The sequence below is a fragment of the Xiphophorus hellerii genome, chromosome 20, assembly GCF_003331165.1.
Source record: "Xiphophorus hellerii strain 12219 chromosome 20, Xiphophorus_hellerii-4.1, whole genome shotgun sequence".
Lineage (NCBI taxonomy): Eukaryota > Metazoa > Chordata > Actinopteri > Cyprinodontiformes > Poeciliidae > Xiphophorus > Xiphophorus hellerii.
Window position 1 is genome coordinate 22492521 of NC_045691.1, and position 13533 is coordinate 22506053.

The 13533-nt window shown below is 39.8% G+C and overlaps 1 protein-coding gene across 2 annotated transcripts; it reads left to right on the forward strand.

The window, feature by feature from the left end:
- Positions 1-9353: 9353 nt before the first annotated feature.
- Positions 9354-13042, forward strand: lhfpl5a (LHFPL tetraspan subfamily member 5a). Of its 2 annotated transcripts, XM_032549595.1 has the most exons (4): positions 9354-10118; positions 11885-11983; positions 12066-12121; positions 12617-13042. In XM_032549595.1, exons 1-4 carry the CDS (start codon positions 9716-9718, stop codon positions 12728-12730), a joined length of 672 nt encoding a protein of 223 aa, XP_032405486.1. In that variant the 5' UTR covers positions 9354-9715; the 3' UTR covers positions 12731-13042. The 2 variants fall into 2 exon arrangements, with proteins under 2 accessions (XP_032405486.1, XP_032405487.1); XM_032549596.1 differs by having other exon boundaries at positions 11885-12121; positions 12617-12731.
- The last annotated feature ends 491 nt before the right edge of the window (positions 13043-13533 follow it).

Consider the following 13533-nt stretch of genomic DNA (forward strand, 5'->3'; position numbering starts at 1 on the left):
TTCTCATACTTTTATCTTGTTAATCTATTAGATTTGCTACGCTGTTTTTTAGCTGGTTTAGTAACATTTAAAGTAGTTCTAGCAAAGTTAAATGAAGTTAAGTGTAAATTATATATGTATTTATATCCTGCCATAGTTATGAAAGTAATCTGGTAAATATCAATCAATCAATCAATCAATCAATCAATCAATCAATCAATCAATCAAGGGGAACACAAAGGAATTTACTCCAGATAAAAGTTAAACTAGCAAACAACAAAATATACTTAATTAAACATAACATGTGGGTATCAAATCAAAAGTACAATAAAACTAAAGCTTTGTTAATTTTAATAAGGTTAAATTAGGAATAAATCATCTAAATCACTACAGGTCATCCGAAAACCAAAGCAAAAAGAAAAACTAATAAGATTTATACCTCCCTCATGAACTTTTGCACCTTATACATTTGTTTATAAGAGATGATTTACTTTGCGTTGTCCTAACACCAAATGAATGTAGTATTTCCTATACCAGTAATAAATAATACCAAAAGTCAGTGAAAGCAGCATAATCGCGTTTGATTGACATGACATAAAGCCATAGGCTTGATTAGTCCCGCCTTCTTTTAAAAGTACACACCTATCCGCAGGCTGCAATCACGTGTTGGTTCCGCCCAAAAAACACACCCACCGTCTGCTGTAAAGATTACCGGGCCTTTCTGAACCCTCTCTGCTGCAGCGGCGACATCTGAAGCCCAGGAAGCTGCAATAAAAAGATCGTGATGGTGAGGAGGGGCCATCGGTGTGATCACCTTGGGGTCAAAGGCCAAAACTTGTTAAAAGCCCATTATGTGCAAGCTGAACGGTAAAGTCTGGCAGGGTGCATTTAAGGGAAGTCACACAAAACACTCTTCCTTCTCCTGACTAACATTTATTCAAAAGGGGAAATTGGAGCCTTTTCTCTTTGTTGCGTCAAACAATTTCATAATGTGAATTTTTTCAGGTTTTTTTTTTTTTTAACATTCTGATCTGATGTATCTTCCTCTCTTACTAAATTGAATAATACATGCAAATAGCGCAGGTTGGAGATGGAACGGGACTCTAAATAGATCGATTACATATATGATAACATCCAAAGTCACCAAATCTAAGCCTATATTCCCTTTTAAATTCTCAAAGTTTGACTGTGTGCTGCGATCTTAACATCCCTAGTCTCAGTTTGCAAATGTGCCAAATCACAGGATGTTTTTCTCAACACGAAAATTAGTTACTCCACATTAGTAAATTACTAAAAAGTAGTAAATGCATTTTCGAAGTAGGTCAGTTTTGCTAGGGAAGAAGGGGTCAAGTTGAATCTGTTTTGTATACAAAATACGTATTTTTATTTTATCGACATTTATTTGTACTTGTTGCCAAAGGAGCTTACAACAAGTACATCTGTAGTAAATTTCAACTTCAAAAAATCTTTAAAATATGTGCAGCAGCAGCTTAGGTTGCCAATACCATGAGCCAGCTATGTATGTAAAATTAATGTACAGTACCACACTTCACTACACTGATAGCAATGCTCTAACTTGTGAGTAACTCACATCTTTACAATCTTAATCTTTGGAGTCTGTCAAAAGCTTTGATTCCCCAGAGGAAGTGATCATAATTGACCAACAGCTTGCAGCGCAATACTTTCACTGGGCTATTTCACAACATCATGCTGATCCGTGGGCTGAACAGTGAGGAGTTGGCACCATCACCTGTTTCCTGATCACAGCAGCAGGCTCACTGGATTCAAAAAATAGGCTGAAAAGTCACTTTTCATGACAAAAATACAGTGTGTGAGCACTAGCATGAATTATAAACCCATTTTGTGTAGCTAAAGAGAAGCTTACAGTGTTTGTGTGTTGGTGTGCCAGGGACCAGGTGGCAATATTAGTGCTGCACAGGCAGCGGTGCTGGATTCCACAAGATTAGCAACCAGATATAAGGATAAAACTGCAATCCTGCCAGATCTACAGGGAAAGGTTGCAGCCACCACAACTGGAACGACGGCACATAGTCAAAGGGTGATGCACCTAAACGAACACACATTTATGCACATCATAGACTTTCAGACTCTGAACCGTTATGTAATTACACTACCCTGTTTTCTTCATCATTCCTCCTCATGCATTTCTACAGTATGTAATCCATGTGAGATCTACCTTAAAAAAAAATCTTCAGCATTTCGATAATATAAACAGCATATTTCATGAGAGTACACCGTGTGGGTTAGAAAACCCTGAAAATGGTGTAATTTGGCATCTGTAAGACCAACACATAATCCTGTTATTTACAGATACATACAGTTAAATTACCAGCAACCTAATACCATCAGAGGCGCTGAAATGAAGTAATCCCAGTTGCCCTAAAGTTGCATCAGCGAGATTTAGAGGTTTATTTCTTCAGCTCCGGTTAAATGCTTTGCTTCCTACAGAAACATGATTTCAATGCGAGCAGACTGCTTTTTGGAGAATATCCACCAGATCCTGCCTTCTGAAAACAAAGATGAGTCATGTGTGTTCTGTACTGCAGTTTTTTGAGAGTATTTTTAAACACTGAATGTATCATTTTGATTATGACACATTAAACGGTGAAATACATTGACTTTGTGCAATTTTCATTAATCCTTTATTGGAGCTAAAGGAGAAAAATCTCATTAAATAGGTTTGTGTTTTAGCTAAAACTAGGATGTTTAGCCCCTTTAAATTGTGTTTCTTGGGATAGTATGTCATAGATGTACACAAATTAGGATATTTTTAAATAAATGTTTAAAAATATCCTAGTTCTTGCTCCGTATTTAGACTAATACATCTGCAGGATGTAAAACTGCAGGACAGCGGCCCTCGAGGATTGGAGTTTGAGACCCCTGATCTAAAGAGAAGAGGGACAGTGAGAGGTAAGCAACTTTACAGAAGAAGGCCAGGAGGAAATTAAATGGAGCTAGTTTAGCAATGAAGTGTGGAACAATATCTAACAGTTTTCCGTCTCCTCTTCCACTTCCTTAAAGCTGCCTTGATGTGATTGGATGAGGTGCAGCTGGAACTTGTTAACCTGACTGCCTGCAAGCAGGAGGAAACACAGCGAACACACATACCCCCACACCCCGTCTTTCTATTTTTACAAGGACTTTGCATTGACTTCCGTTCATTTTTCATTCATTTCTACAGCCTAACCCTTACTCTTACCCTTGACATAATCATTACCAATGTATTCCTAGCACTAACCTTAACCTTATTCACATGTTAGTCCTAAACCTAACCTCTAACCATTACCAATGCCTTATTATCCCTAAACTTCATTTTCATCATGTCTCTAATTCTAACCCACAGCACAAAAACAGGGGGTCATACTTTGTTCCCCAAAGTTCCCATTAGTCTTGAGAAGGTTAGGATCTTCTAGGAAGGTCCTAAATAGATTACATAAACAAGCACACACACACACACCCACACACAGAATTTACAGACAGCACCAACAAATATGACATCCTTCCCCAGGCTGTCCATTCAGGTAGACAGCCAAGTCATAGTAGGTGTGGAGTTGCACCGTGTATTGTCAGAGGATGGGTTGAACTTTGTTTGCTGAGATGTTCAGATTTTAATAACCTAACCCTGCTTTAAACTTCCTCATATCTCACACTCTGACCAGTTTGGAGTATTGTGGTGTGTATATTTAGATGCATCAGAGTTTGACTTCGTCTTCACAAGTTTGCACTACTCTGTGTTGGTCTATATCATGGGTCTCAAACTCTAATGGTTGGTGTCCTGCAACGTTTAGACGTGTTTCTGGTCCAACGCACCCAAGTCAAATGGCTAAATCACCTTCTAAGTTGGCGGTCAAGTTTTGCAGAGTCCTGCGAATTAGCTCATTATTTGACTCTAGTGTGTCAAAGCAAAGACAGTTCTGAAAATTTCAGGACACCGGCCCTTGAAGACACCTGGTCTGTCCCAATTAAGTGAATTGAAGTTTGTGGCTGTTTGACAAAACATGAAGGATAGAAGTACTATTCCAAAGATTTGTATTTTGTAGACTTGCTGGCTGGAATAAGAAGAAGTGCATTGCTGAAATAGAAATAAAAATGTTTGCCTCCATTTATGCTCTGAACAATGTGAGTACTTGGCCGAGTGTCATTAAGCATTCATGGATGTTTGATACTGGCTGTGTTTCATGCATGTGTGCAACAGAGGAACAGTGTTTTAGATTTATTTGTGTCAGCTGCAGTGGTGTGAAACAGAACAACCTGCTGCTAGAGCTTGGCAGTGTTGCATTTTGTCCCATCATCCTGCACAACTCTACTCTACTCATCTTTCAAACACGAGAAAGCCTTTAGTGGGTATTTCACGAATTAACAACAGCTCTAATTCCTTTCCAACATCTTGTTGTCAATGTACAGGGATCTCAAATGGATGAAGAAGTCTGAAAGATGAATCAGTAGAATTTAAAAGTGAGTTCAGCACTGCAGTATCACTGAAATGTGTGAGTTGTACAAAGCTATGGTGTTTCTTGATTTATGCATATGTTTTACGATTAAGAAAATCCAGAATTTGCTTCTAGGGAACACACTGGATCAAGTTTATGTTGAAATTACTTGCTACAAACTTGAAGTGTTGGTGTGAGGTTGGGAGGGGGTCTGAGCTTATTTTTCATGAGACTTACTGACTGCTTTAAAAAAAAAAAAAAACATGAAAAATGAAAAAATGATTTATTAAAATGAAAGGCTTTCGGTGAACATTGCCGTGCCAAAACCATTTCCACATTACTCATTCTGATCAGTGGATTCTGATGAAATCTTCCTAGCATACATTATCTCAAAGGGAAAAAAACAATTCTCTATTAACATAAAACTTTAAGACTTATGGTGAGGGGTATAAATATATACCTGATATTTGCACAATTGTTAGTGGAATGGATCTAGGTCACACGTTTTCTGCACAGAAGGAATCCAGCTTGTTTAGTTCTAATCAGGGATTACCCTAAAATGTTTTTTACTAACAACAAAAACACTAAAGTGGCTGCAGTGGATGATTACCAACAAGAAACAGGTGTAAGAGACAAAACGCAGTTGTCAAATTATTGTTCATTTAAATTCAAAGGTTTCAGACCACAAGAGCTTTAAATCCAAGTCTGCACAATAGTCTGTCTTTCATGTAATTTCCTGTCAGGCATTCACTCTCTCATGACTCCCTGGTACCAAAGGAAAAAAGGGCCTTTGTCGTTGAACCTGCCAGGATTGTCAGGCTGCATGAGCAAAGGCGCCTTTACTGCCAAGGTTTCCCACAGTAAGACAGCCCTTTTAAATTCCAGAGGACTAAGGGACAAAAAAAAAAAAATTCTCCTGTGCTGATCTGGAAGCTCCAACAGACTGGAGGTTCTCAACCTCAATCCAAATTAAGGCCTTTACTGATGCTCACTGCAGTCCAATAAGATGGCATGTGCAAAAGAAAAATAACCGTCTTCAAAAGTCAAATCTCCTTCCAAACCACCAAAAGGTGGGAGAGAACATTATGTTTGATCAAAAAATACACAACAACAAAAAAAAGAAATCCCATTGGCGGGGTATCATGATGTGGGAGCTTTTACCTTCAATAGAAGAACGGAGCTGCAGGTTGTGCAGAGTATCTGAATATGTTGCAGTCTGAGGGTGGCCATCTGTGAGATGATGATAGGGCGTTTCAAAAGGACAACATCTAACTCCCCCATCTAACCCTGCCACTGTCTGGTATTATTTGCATAATACATTTCTAAAGAAATTTATGATGCCATTAACAGGAGCAGTTAGATCAGTCAATGAACAGCCTGCTTGAGTTCGTAAATATCTTCATCCTCCTGGTCATGCTTCTTTTTATTTACCATTTTACAGTCTGGTTTAAATCCAGCACAAAAAGAGCAAATAAGTCACAAACAATCCAATATTTTACGAATAAACCTCCTCAAGCCGATGGAGATCTTTATTCAACATTAAGAACACTGCCAAAAAAAAAAAAAAACAGCTGCGCAGTGGAAGGACTTGTACAAATAAAACATAAAAAATGTGCTCTGCCATGTGTGTATTCAAATACTCTGACACTGCTACATGAAAAGATGGTAGAGACATTCCACGACGAATTTGCAGCTGCAAGAGCTGAAAAGACAAACAGCGAAAACACGATGTGGATACTTCTGCCACACACTGCATTTATGTATCGTACCATGACAGAGGGAACAGCTGTACAAGACATTTCTGAACCCAGTTAGTGCTGAAACAGAGCAGAGCTAAACAGCAGCATCTGAAAAAACGTTGTGGAAGAACTGAACAGAAATGCATATTTCAAGCTGCGGAGAGGTATAATTAAAATGTAAATCTGTGGACATATCTGTAGAGCAGCGTGAAAGCAGCGATGTCATGAAAAGATACGTGGAAGGTTCTGGCTGCAGATCACTTGCGCATCCCTGAGCAGATTACCAGGCCAAAAAGAGGAGGGATTTATTGGTTGTGACTGATCAGAGATGATTCCACCACAAAGTGGACCTACATTTCAGAGTCCTTTCCCGCAGGGCAACTTAATGACCCGCAGTATTTCTCTCCGGTCTCTGACTCTCCCTGATGGGCCACGAGCAAGAGGCGGACGGGTGGAGGCGTGAAGGTGGCTCACAGTGGTTGGTCGCTGCAGGGGAGGAGGTGCAAGGAGAGAGCATGGAGGTAGTGACCGAGACAGTGGTGCAACACAAGCACATCGAGACCAGCCTGTGATTGGTTAAGGACGGTGGAGTGTGGCTGGTTATGAGTCCAACTGCAAGCTTTTTGCATTCACTCATTCAATCACTTTGCAATCCTGACTGACCGGGTTTTTTTTTTTAAAGAGAAATTAGGATTTATTCATCATGAAGCAGACACATTTATTTCTGTTGCTTATTTGTAATAGTACCTCAACTAATTGTTAAAACATTAGAGGGATTGTCTCCTTTACTGATGTAGTTAACAACCAGCAGAAAGTAGTGTAATAGTTGTGAAGTGGAAGAAAATTGAAAAATAAAAATTTGAAAAATGTGGAGTGCATTTGTATTTGCCCCTAAATATAATCCATGTTTGTGTGATTTCATTGCAGTATTATTGCAGCTGTTCTGTCAAGTGAGCATAATGGAGACCACGTATATTATAACTACATGGTCCGTGCGCAAACCTACCAACACCACCTTGCAAAATGACAGAAAAGCATTTTCACTCTCTGATGTTCTCAAAGTAAACCAGCCAATAAAAATGTAGAGTTAGTCCCAAAGTCACAAAACCAAGTGAGTTTTGTGAGTTTTTCCCTGCAAAGACATCTTTGCACGCCTAAATGTTGTTTATAGTCATTCAACAAGAAGCAATGACCTGCATAACTGCTACTGCACGTGGAAGAGTGTTTCTGCCATAAATGATCAGCCTCAGAGAAGTTTTGTTTTCTTTTTCTCGTTAAGATTCATTACAATTCACAGGTTCAATCAAGTGAACTCAGAGTAACATTTTATATCATCTATTCACCACCTTGGGCATGCAAATAAAGATTTGCACAAAAAAACTCCACAAAATCCACTCCCCCTCTAAACACCAATGTCCACGCCTACACACACACACACTCACGCCCACACACCCCCACACACATTTAATATCACTCCATTCTGTATAAGAAAATTGGATTTCTTCTCCAGATAACTTGATTATAAGCAGCTTCTGCCTCACACCAGGGTCTGTATCACTTAATAAAGCTCGAGTACAGTGCCCTGTTGGTGTGTCAACATTCAGACAGAAAGAAAAACTATTGCATGATCATAACTCACAACTCCTTTTCTATGTACATTGAAAGAAGCATGACTAAAGCAAGCTAAAGGTGAACAAAAAACATAGGTGGTGACAGGATTAGAAATCTTGTGACACAATAAATCTGTTAGGATTAACAGTATGAAAAGACGCCTTTTAGTCTACACATTCCTGTGTTCTCTTTGTGCAGCAACATGAAAACAAACACTAAGAACAAAGATTTGAAACTGAACTGGAAAACTACAGAAAAAAATATTTGTTCACGTCAGGAAATGTTACACTTATAGCTAGCTTACATGACACTAAACTTTAAATATATGACAGCATTGTTGGTTTCTAAGCAAACTGATTTGTTGCCACTTCTAAAATTGCTTCCATTGAATTACTGTAGCAGTAAATAGAAACCGCCTGTTCTAACATGACAGAAAAAGAGCTTTCAGAATTTAAAATAGTTATTTCAAATACTCAGGTGCATACTTTCAGGAGAAAAAATAAGCAGTTGAGAGTTTCATTGACTACTGTTCTTCACTTTAAATGACTAGCATGCATTAACACGGTTTTAGACGTCTGGGGTACAATTCTTTACAATGGTCTAGAAAATAGAGAAAAAGGGAAAACTTGTAGGCAGCAGTTGTTTAGCTCCATCTAGTGGCCGACTGTGATAAAAGCAGGAACTTTTCTCGTCTATTGCCAGCAAATAAAAATGCTATTAAATTTAATTTAAACAACTTACTAATTAAAATTAGATTATAAAAAAAGGTCATGGCCAGTGCGAAAACAGGTCATAGGCTTGTTTCTGTTTTTTAATTGTTGCTGACCTAAGATGGGATCATTTTTTATTATTGATTAAGGAGGCTTTGCAGCCACAATTCATGGCCCACCATGAATTGGAAAGATCTGGAAGATCTACTCTTTATCAGTGGTTCCATGAGGAAAATGAGAGACAAAGATGAACAGAACTAGTTATTACAACATAACGATGACGCAGAAACGTACCAGTAAATCTACCCAAGACTGGAAAGTCCTAAGGTGGAAAGCAATTTGTTTGAAAATTGCAAATCAACAAAAAACAATTAAAAAAAACCGCTCCCGACTGCAAGAACAGTTTCTGTTGCCATGTTAGGCTATTTAAATAATCACATTAACCAACCATCTTCTGTCTTCCAACATTAATAAGTCTATTTTAATTCTAATTTCAAAATATTGTTTAAAAATTGCTCAGGTGTACACATTTACTGCATGAGTGTGGTGTGTGTACGTGTGGGGGGGGGGGGGGGGGGGGGGGTTGGGGGGGGGGGGGGGGGGGGGGGGGGGGGGGGGGGGGGGGGGCGTGCGTGTGTTGTGATTAGAAACCAACTTATGGTGTTATGTTTTCTGTCTTATTTTATTATTGTATTGTATCCATTTTTGCAACGTGTCAAGGAACAGACGGGAATTCGCTTTTGGTGGCACAGCGTACCAAAAGCGCCAAGCAAATGGTGACATTTATGTTTGAGTTGCACCTTCCTTTAATTAAATAAAGTTCATTATCATAAAGCTGTGTTAAGGCGGTTGGTGGTGCTGGATGTGTGTCTCACTCTTCAGCGGATCTTTTAACCATTAATGATTCATTATGTGAAGACCACAGCCTCCCCGGGGGAGAGAACAACTATCGCCTCCACATGAGGCTCAGGGATAAAGCCACTGCTACTGCAGCCCGTCCGCTGGTTTTACGGGGACTCAGAGCCTCCGTGGGGCAGATGAGTCAGAGAACCTCACGGTGTTCAGCACCGTGGAGCTGTCCGTGGTTTTGAATCCTCTTGACGCAAGACGAGAGGCTTCTTGGGCGCCTAAGAGCACTCTCTGATGTTCTCAAGCGAGTCATCTGAAGGGGGGAATTAGACTTAACTGAAGATAAGGAAATAACTTTTGCCAGTTGTCTCTCGGGATGCTTCCTGCTCAAGAAGCGGCCAAGATCTACCACACCAACTACGTGCGCAACGCCCGGGCCATGGGCGTCATGTGGCAGGTGTTCACCGTCACCTTCGCGGTCATCATGGTGGTGGTGTTCATCCAGCCCTACTGGATCGGGGACAGCGTGAACACGCCGCAGGCGGGCTACTTCGGCCTGTTTCACTACTGCATCGGGAACGCGCTCACCTCGGAGCTCACCTGCAAAGGGAGCGCGCTGGACTTCGGCTCCATCCCGTCCGGGGCCTTCAAGACGGCCATGTTCTTCGTGGGGATCTCCATGCTGCTGATCGTGGGAAGCATCGTCTGCTTCAGCCTCTTCTTCTTCTGCAACGCCGGGAGCGTCTACAAGATCTGCGCCTGGACGCAGCTGGCCTCCAGTGAGCGTTAGATCAGAGTTTCTCTGCTGCAGATTTACTCTTTAAAGTGGTTGACATGATGAACAGATGGAGGGTGTGTAATTAGAGCTCGGCGGGTACATTCAACACACAAAGCTAGTAAATAACCCTCATTTCTTAAGGTGGAGATATCAAATTGTTGCTTTCTACTTTGTGGAGCAACGTTTTTGCTGTAACTGCAGCTGCACTTTTGTCTGGGTTTGTCTTTGCGCATCCAGAAAGTAAAATTGTCGCCGATTCCTCATTAGACAATGCAGCCTGCACCAAATCACGTTTCTGGTGTGGATAATGGTTTTATTTTTATTATTATTATTATTGTTACTATGAAAGTATAATCATTTTTGATGATGCAGTTTCTGCTAATTAAGTCGCTTTCGGCATGAAAACATGCATCTGTCAGTTAGATTTGATGGAGAACTTAAAATAACAGCAATAACTTTTTTTTGTTTGTTTTTTTTTACACTAGACATCCTAGTGAATTGTACCTGCAATATAATGTACGACCAACTTGCTTAACAAAGCCAGAAATCATACTAAAAGTATTAATGAAATTGTGGACAATCAATAGCGTATAGAGAATGTAAATTAGAGCAAAACTAATTCTACTCAGTGCTGCGAAAGTTTGGCAAACCTTGACAAATGTGTGACAGACTGTGAGGGACAGTTCAGCTTCTCCTTCAGAAACACTAAGAGGCAGAGAGAGAAACATGAGTGCGGCTTGGAAACACGATGCAGCTTGTGAACAGACGCGCCTGCGAGTGAAAGGACGAGCCTGTAATGAAACAAGTAATGAGATGAAAACCGGAGGTGTGCTGTTACACACTTTACTCTCACTTTTCATCCCAACACACACCTGCTGTCCATGATGCGTCTGTGCAGCGTTCTTCCTGGCTGCTCATTTTTCTGTCTTCAGGTGGTTACAAAGAGGTGTTTGGTCAGTTTGAGACTATTTAAGGTTTTATTTTAAAATAAAAAAAATAAAAAACAGCATTAATGGAGCAACATTAAAGTTGCTGTTGGGGAAAGGTTAGCACAGATGTTATGAAGTATTTTTTTAGTGCCTTTTTTGTTGAATTCAAAGGAGTTAGGAGTGTTAATGAGGAGCTTTGAATGTGGGCTAAATACATTAAACATTTCTAAATTAATCGCAGACTGACCTATGACAAAACTTCTGATTTAACTTAAAATAATTTTTTATGTTAAAATGTTCTCAATTAAAATTTTTGTTGTTCAGAGGAAACAAAGTCAGCCGAGTCCTTTCTGTGAGAATTAAAGTGTTTGTAGGCAGCAGGAAGTTAAGATCTGAGACGCGTCGTGTTTCACTTCACGTTAAAGTGAGATTGCACAAACCTGGCGGCGGAGTTAATAATGGATGAATAGCTTCGTCTTTCTGTGCTACAAAGTTGCTAAGCAACTTAATATTGAAGGGGTGTGTGTAAGTTTTATTTCTCTGGTGAATACATTTTTTTTGCTTTATTAGTAGTTGCTTTTCATTTTATCAGTATGAAGGAAATGGTTTGTAATGTTGCATTCTCAACATGTGGAACATAATTTTTATATTTTTTTGTCTTGCCACAAATTCAAAATTATTCATCTTTCTGAGAAGCTGAAAACCCCAATTGCACATGAATCCTTCTGCAAGTTAGAATGCTTTCAGTCACAAATGTCTCAATCAACAAACGAACACAAGTTCCGCAAAGCTTCAAAATTCGACGCCTCGCCACTTTGTGTATCTCCCGTCTCTCCAGGTACGTGCATGGTGATCGGCTGCATGATCTATCCCGACGGCTGGGACTCGGAGGAAGTGAAGCGCATGTGTGGCCAGCGGACTGACAAATACACCCTGGGTAACTGCACGGTGCGCTGGGCCTACATCCTGGCCATCATCAGCATCATGGACTCACTCATCCTGTCCTTTCTGGCTTTCAGCCTGGGCAGCCGGCAGGACAAGCTGCTGCCCGAGGACTTCCAGGTTGAGGAGAAGGGTAAGAAGATAATGGCGTGGTGGGAGAATGCTGAGAAAAGAGGAGTAGGGATTTTAACATTCATGAAGGGGTGGGAAGTAGATGGACAGAGCCCAAGGAGGAATGACTTGAAACGGTTAAGATGGTTTCAAAATACTTTTACCCTTTACACTGCAAAAAAAAAAGAAAGACACACAGAGAGAGAAAGAGAGAGTGGTCCAATAAGATGAAATTGGTACATGTGTAGAGCAGAGCCAGAATCAGAGTGGGCATAATGGTAAAACAAATTATTTACACTCCAATCAGAGCTCTGTGCACCAAAAACATCAACACTGGGCCTGTCTATCTAGATACTTGCAGTGCAAATTGTTTTTTGAGCTATATAACGGATTGATGCAGTAAGAATGCACAGGGTTTTACTATGCTTTGCCACCTATAAATGTTAAAACTTTTGACTCAGATTAAACAGTGAAAACATCTGATCTGACAAATCTTTTTTTTCTCCACTTTTGACAGATCATGCATAGATCCCCGGTGAACACAATGAGGAGATGCAACCAACTCAACACTGAAATAAACTCCCATGAGTTTACCGGCAGCCTCCGCAAAAAGCCTTCATGTCCTTCCTGAAACGACTCGGACAGAGCGAAGGTGTTCCACTGACCTCTGGCTTCAGTATAGACCTGCCTAGTATTATGGACTTCAACCAGAAGTTTACTTTTGACAGAAAATTTGGTCATAATCTCTCAAAAGTTTAACCAGACAATGCAATCGACTATCCTCTAAATATTTAATGACATTAAATTGATCAAACCGTTCTTATAATTGCTGGTCATATTTTTTGGGCGATTCCACTGTTTTGAGGATTTCTCTTTGAAGATGGAAGACCGGCTTGTTGTCGATCAAAGCTTTAGTTCTCCACAGATTAGAAAAAAAAAAAAAGTTAAAATAAAATCAGATCCAAGTCACAAATGGAATTTGTGTTTAGGAGAAACACAAATTCCCCAAGATTTTCAAAGTGTTTCTTTCAGAAGAAAGACTTTGGTAAAATAAAGTTAAACCTAAATCCCAAAAGATTGTGAATTATTTTGGGCTTAATTGAATTTCCAATTACAACGTTTTTAATTTTTCAACTTTTATATGATTAGGTTTTGTTTTATTAGAGGAGTGCAGAAGTCTGCAGTTTCTGAATTTGTTCACATTTTGTCATGCACCAGCCATAAATCGCAATGCTTTTTTTTTTTTTTTTTTAAATAGCACGAGAAAAAGTCATGAGTAAACGTGAAGTGGAAGAAAAATTATACAAGACTCTCCGATATGTTTACACGGTACCTCTGGAGGAGCTGTACAGATCCACAGCTCCGGTGGGGAAAAATTATTAGCAGAAAAAAGTTTTAGATGTCCAAAGCTGGTAGAGATGTAATATTGGCAGC

Bases quoted from the DNA above. Each gene is read 5' to 3' on its own strand.
- lhfpl5a (XM_032549595.1), top strand. From the start codon at position 9,716: ATGCTTCCTGCTCAAGAAGCGGCCAAGATCTACCACACCAACTACGTG. The intron at 10,119-11,884 runs GTGAGCGTTAGA...CCGTCTCTCCAG, and splicing joins CTGGACGCAGCTGGCCTCCA to GTACGTGCATGGTGATCGGC. The intron at 11,984-12,065 runs GTAACTGCACGG...TCTGGCTTTCAG, and splicing joins GACTGACAAATACACCCTGG to CCTGGGCAGCCGGCAGGACA.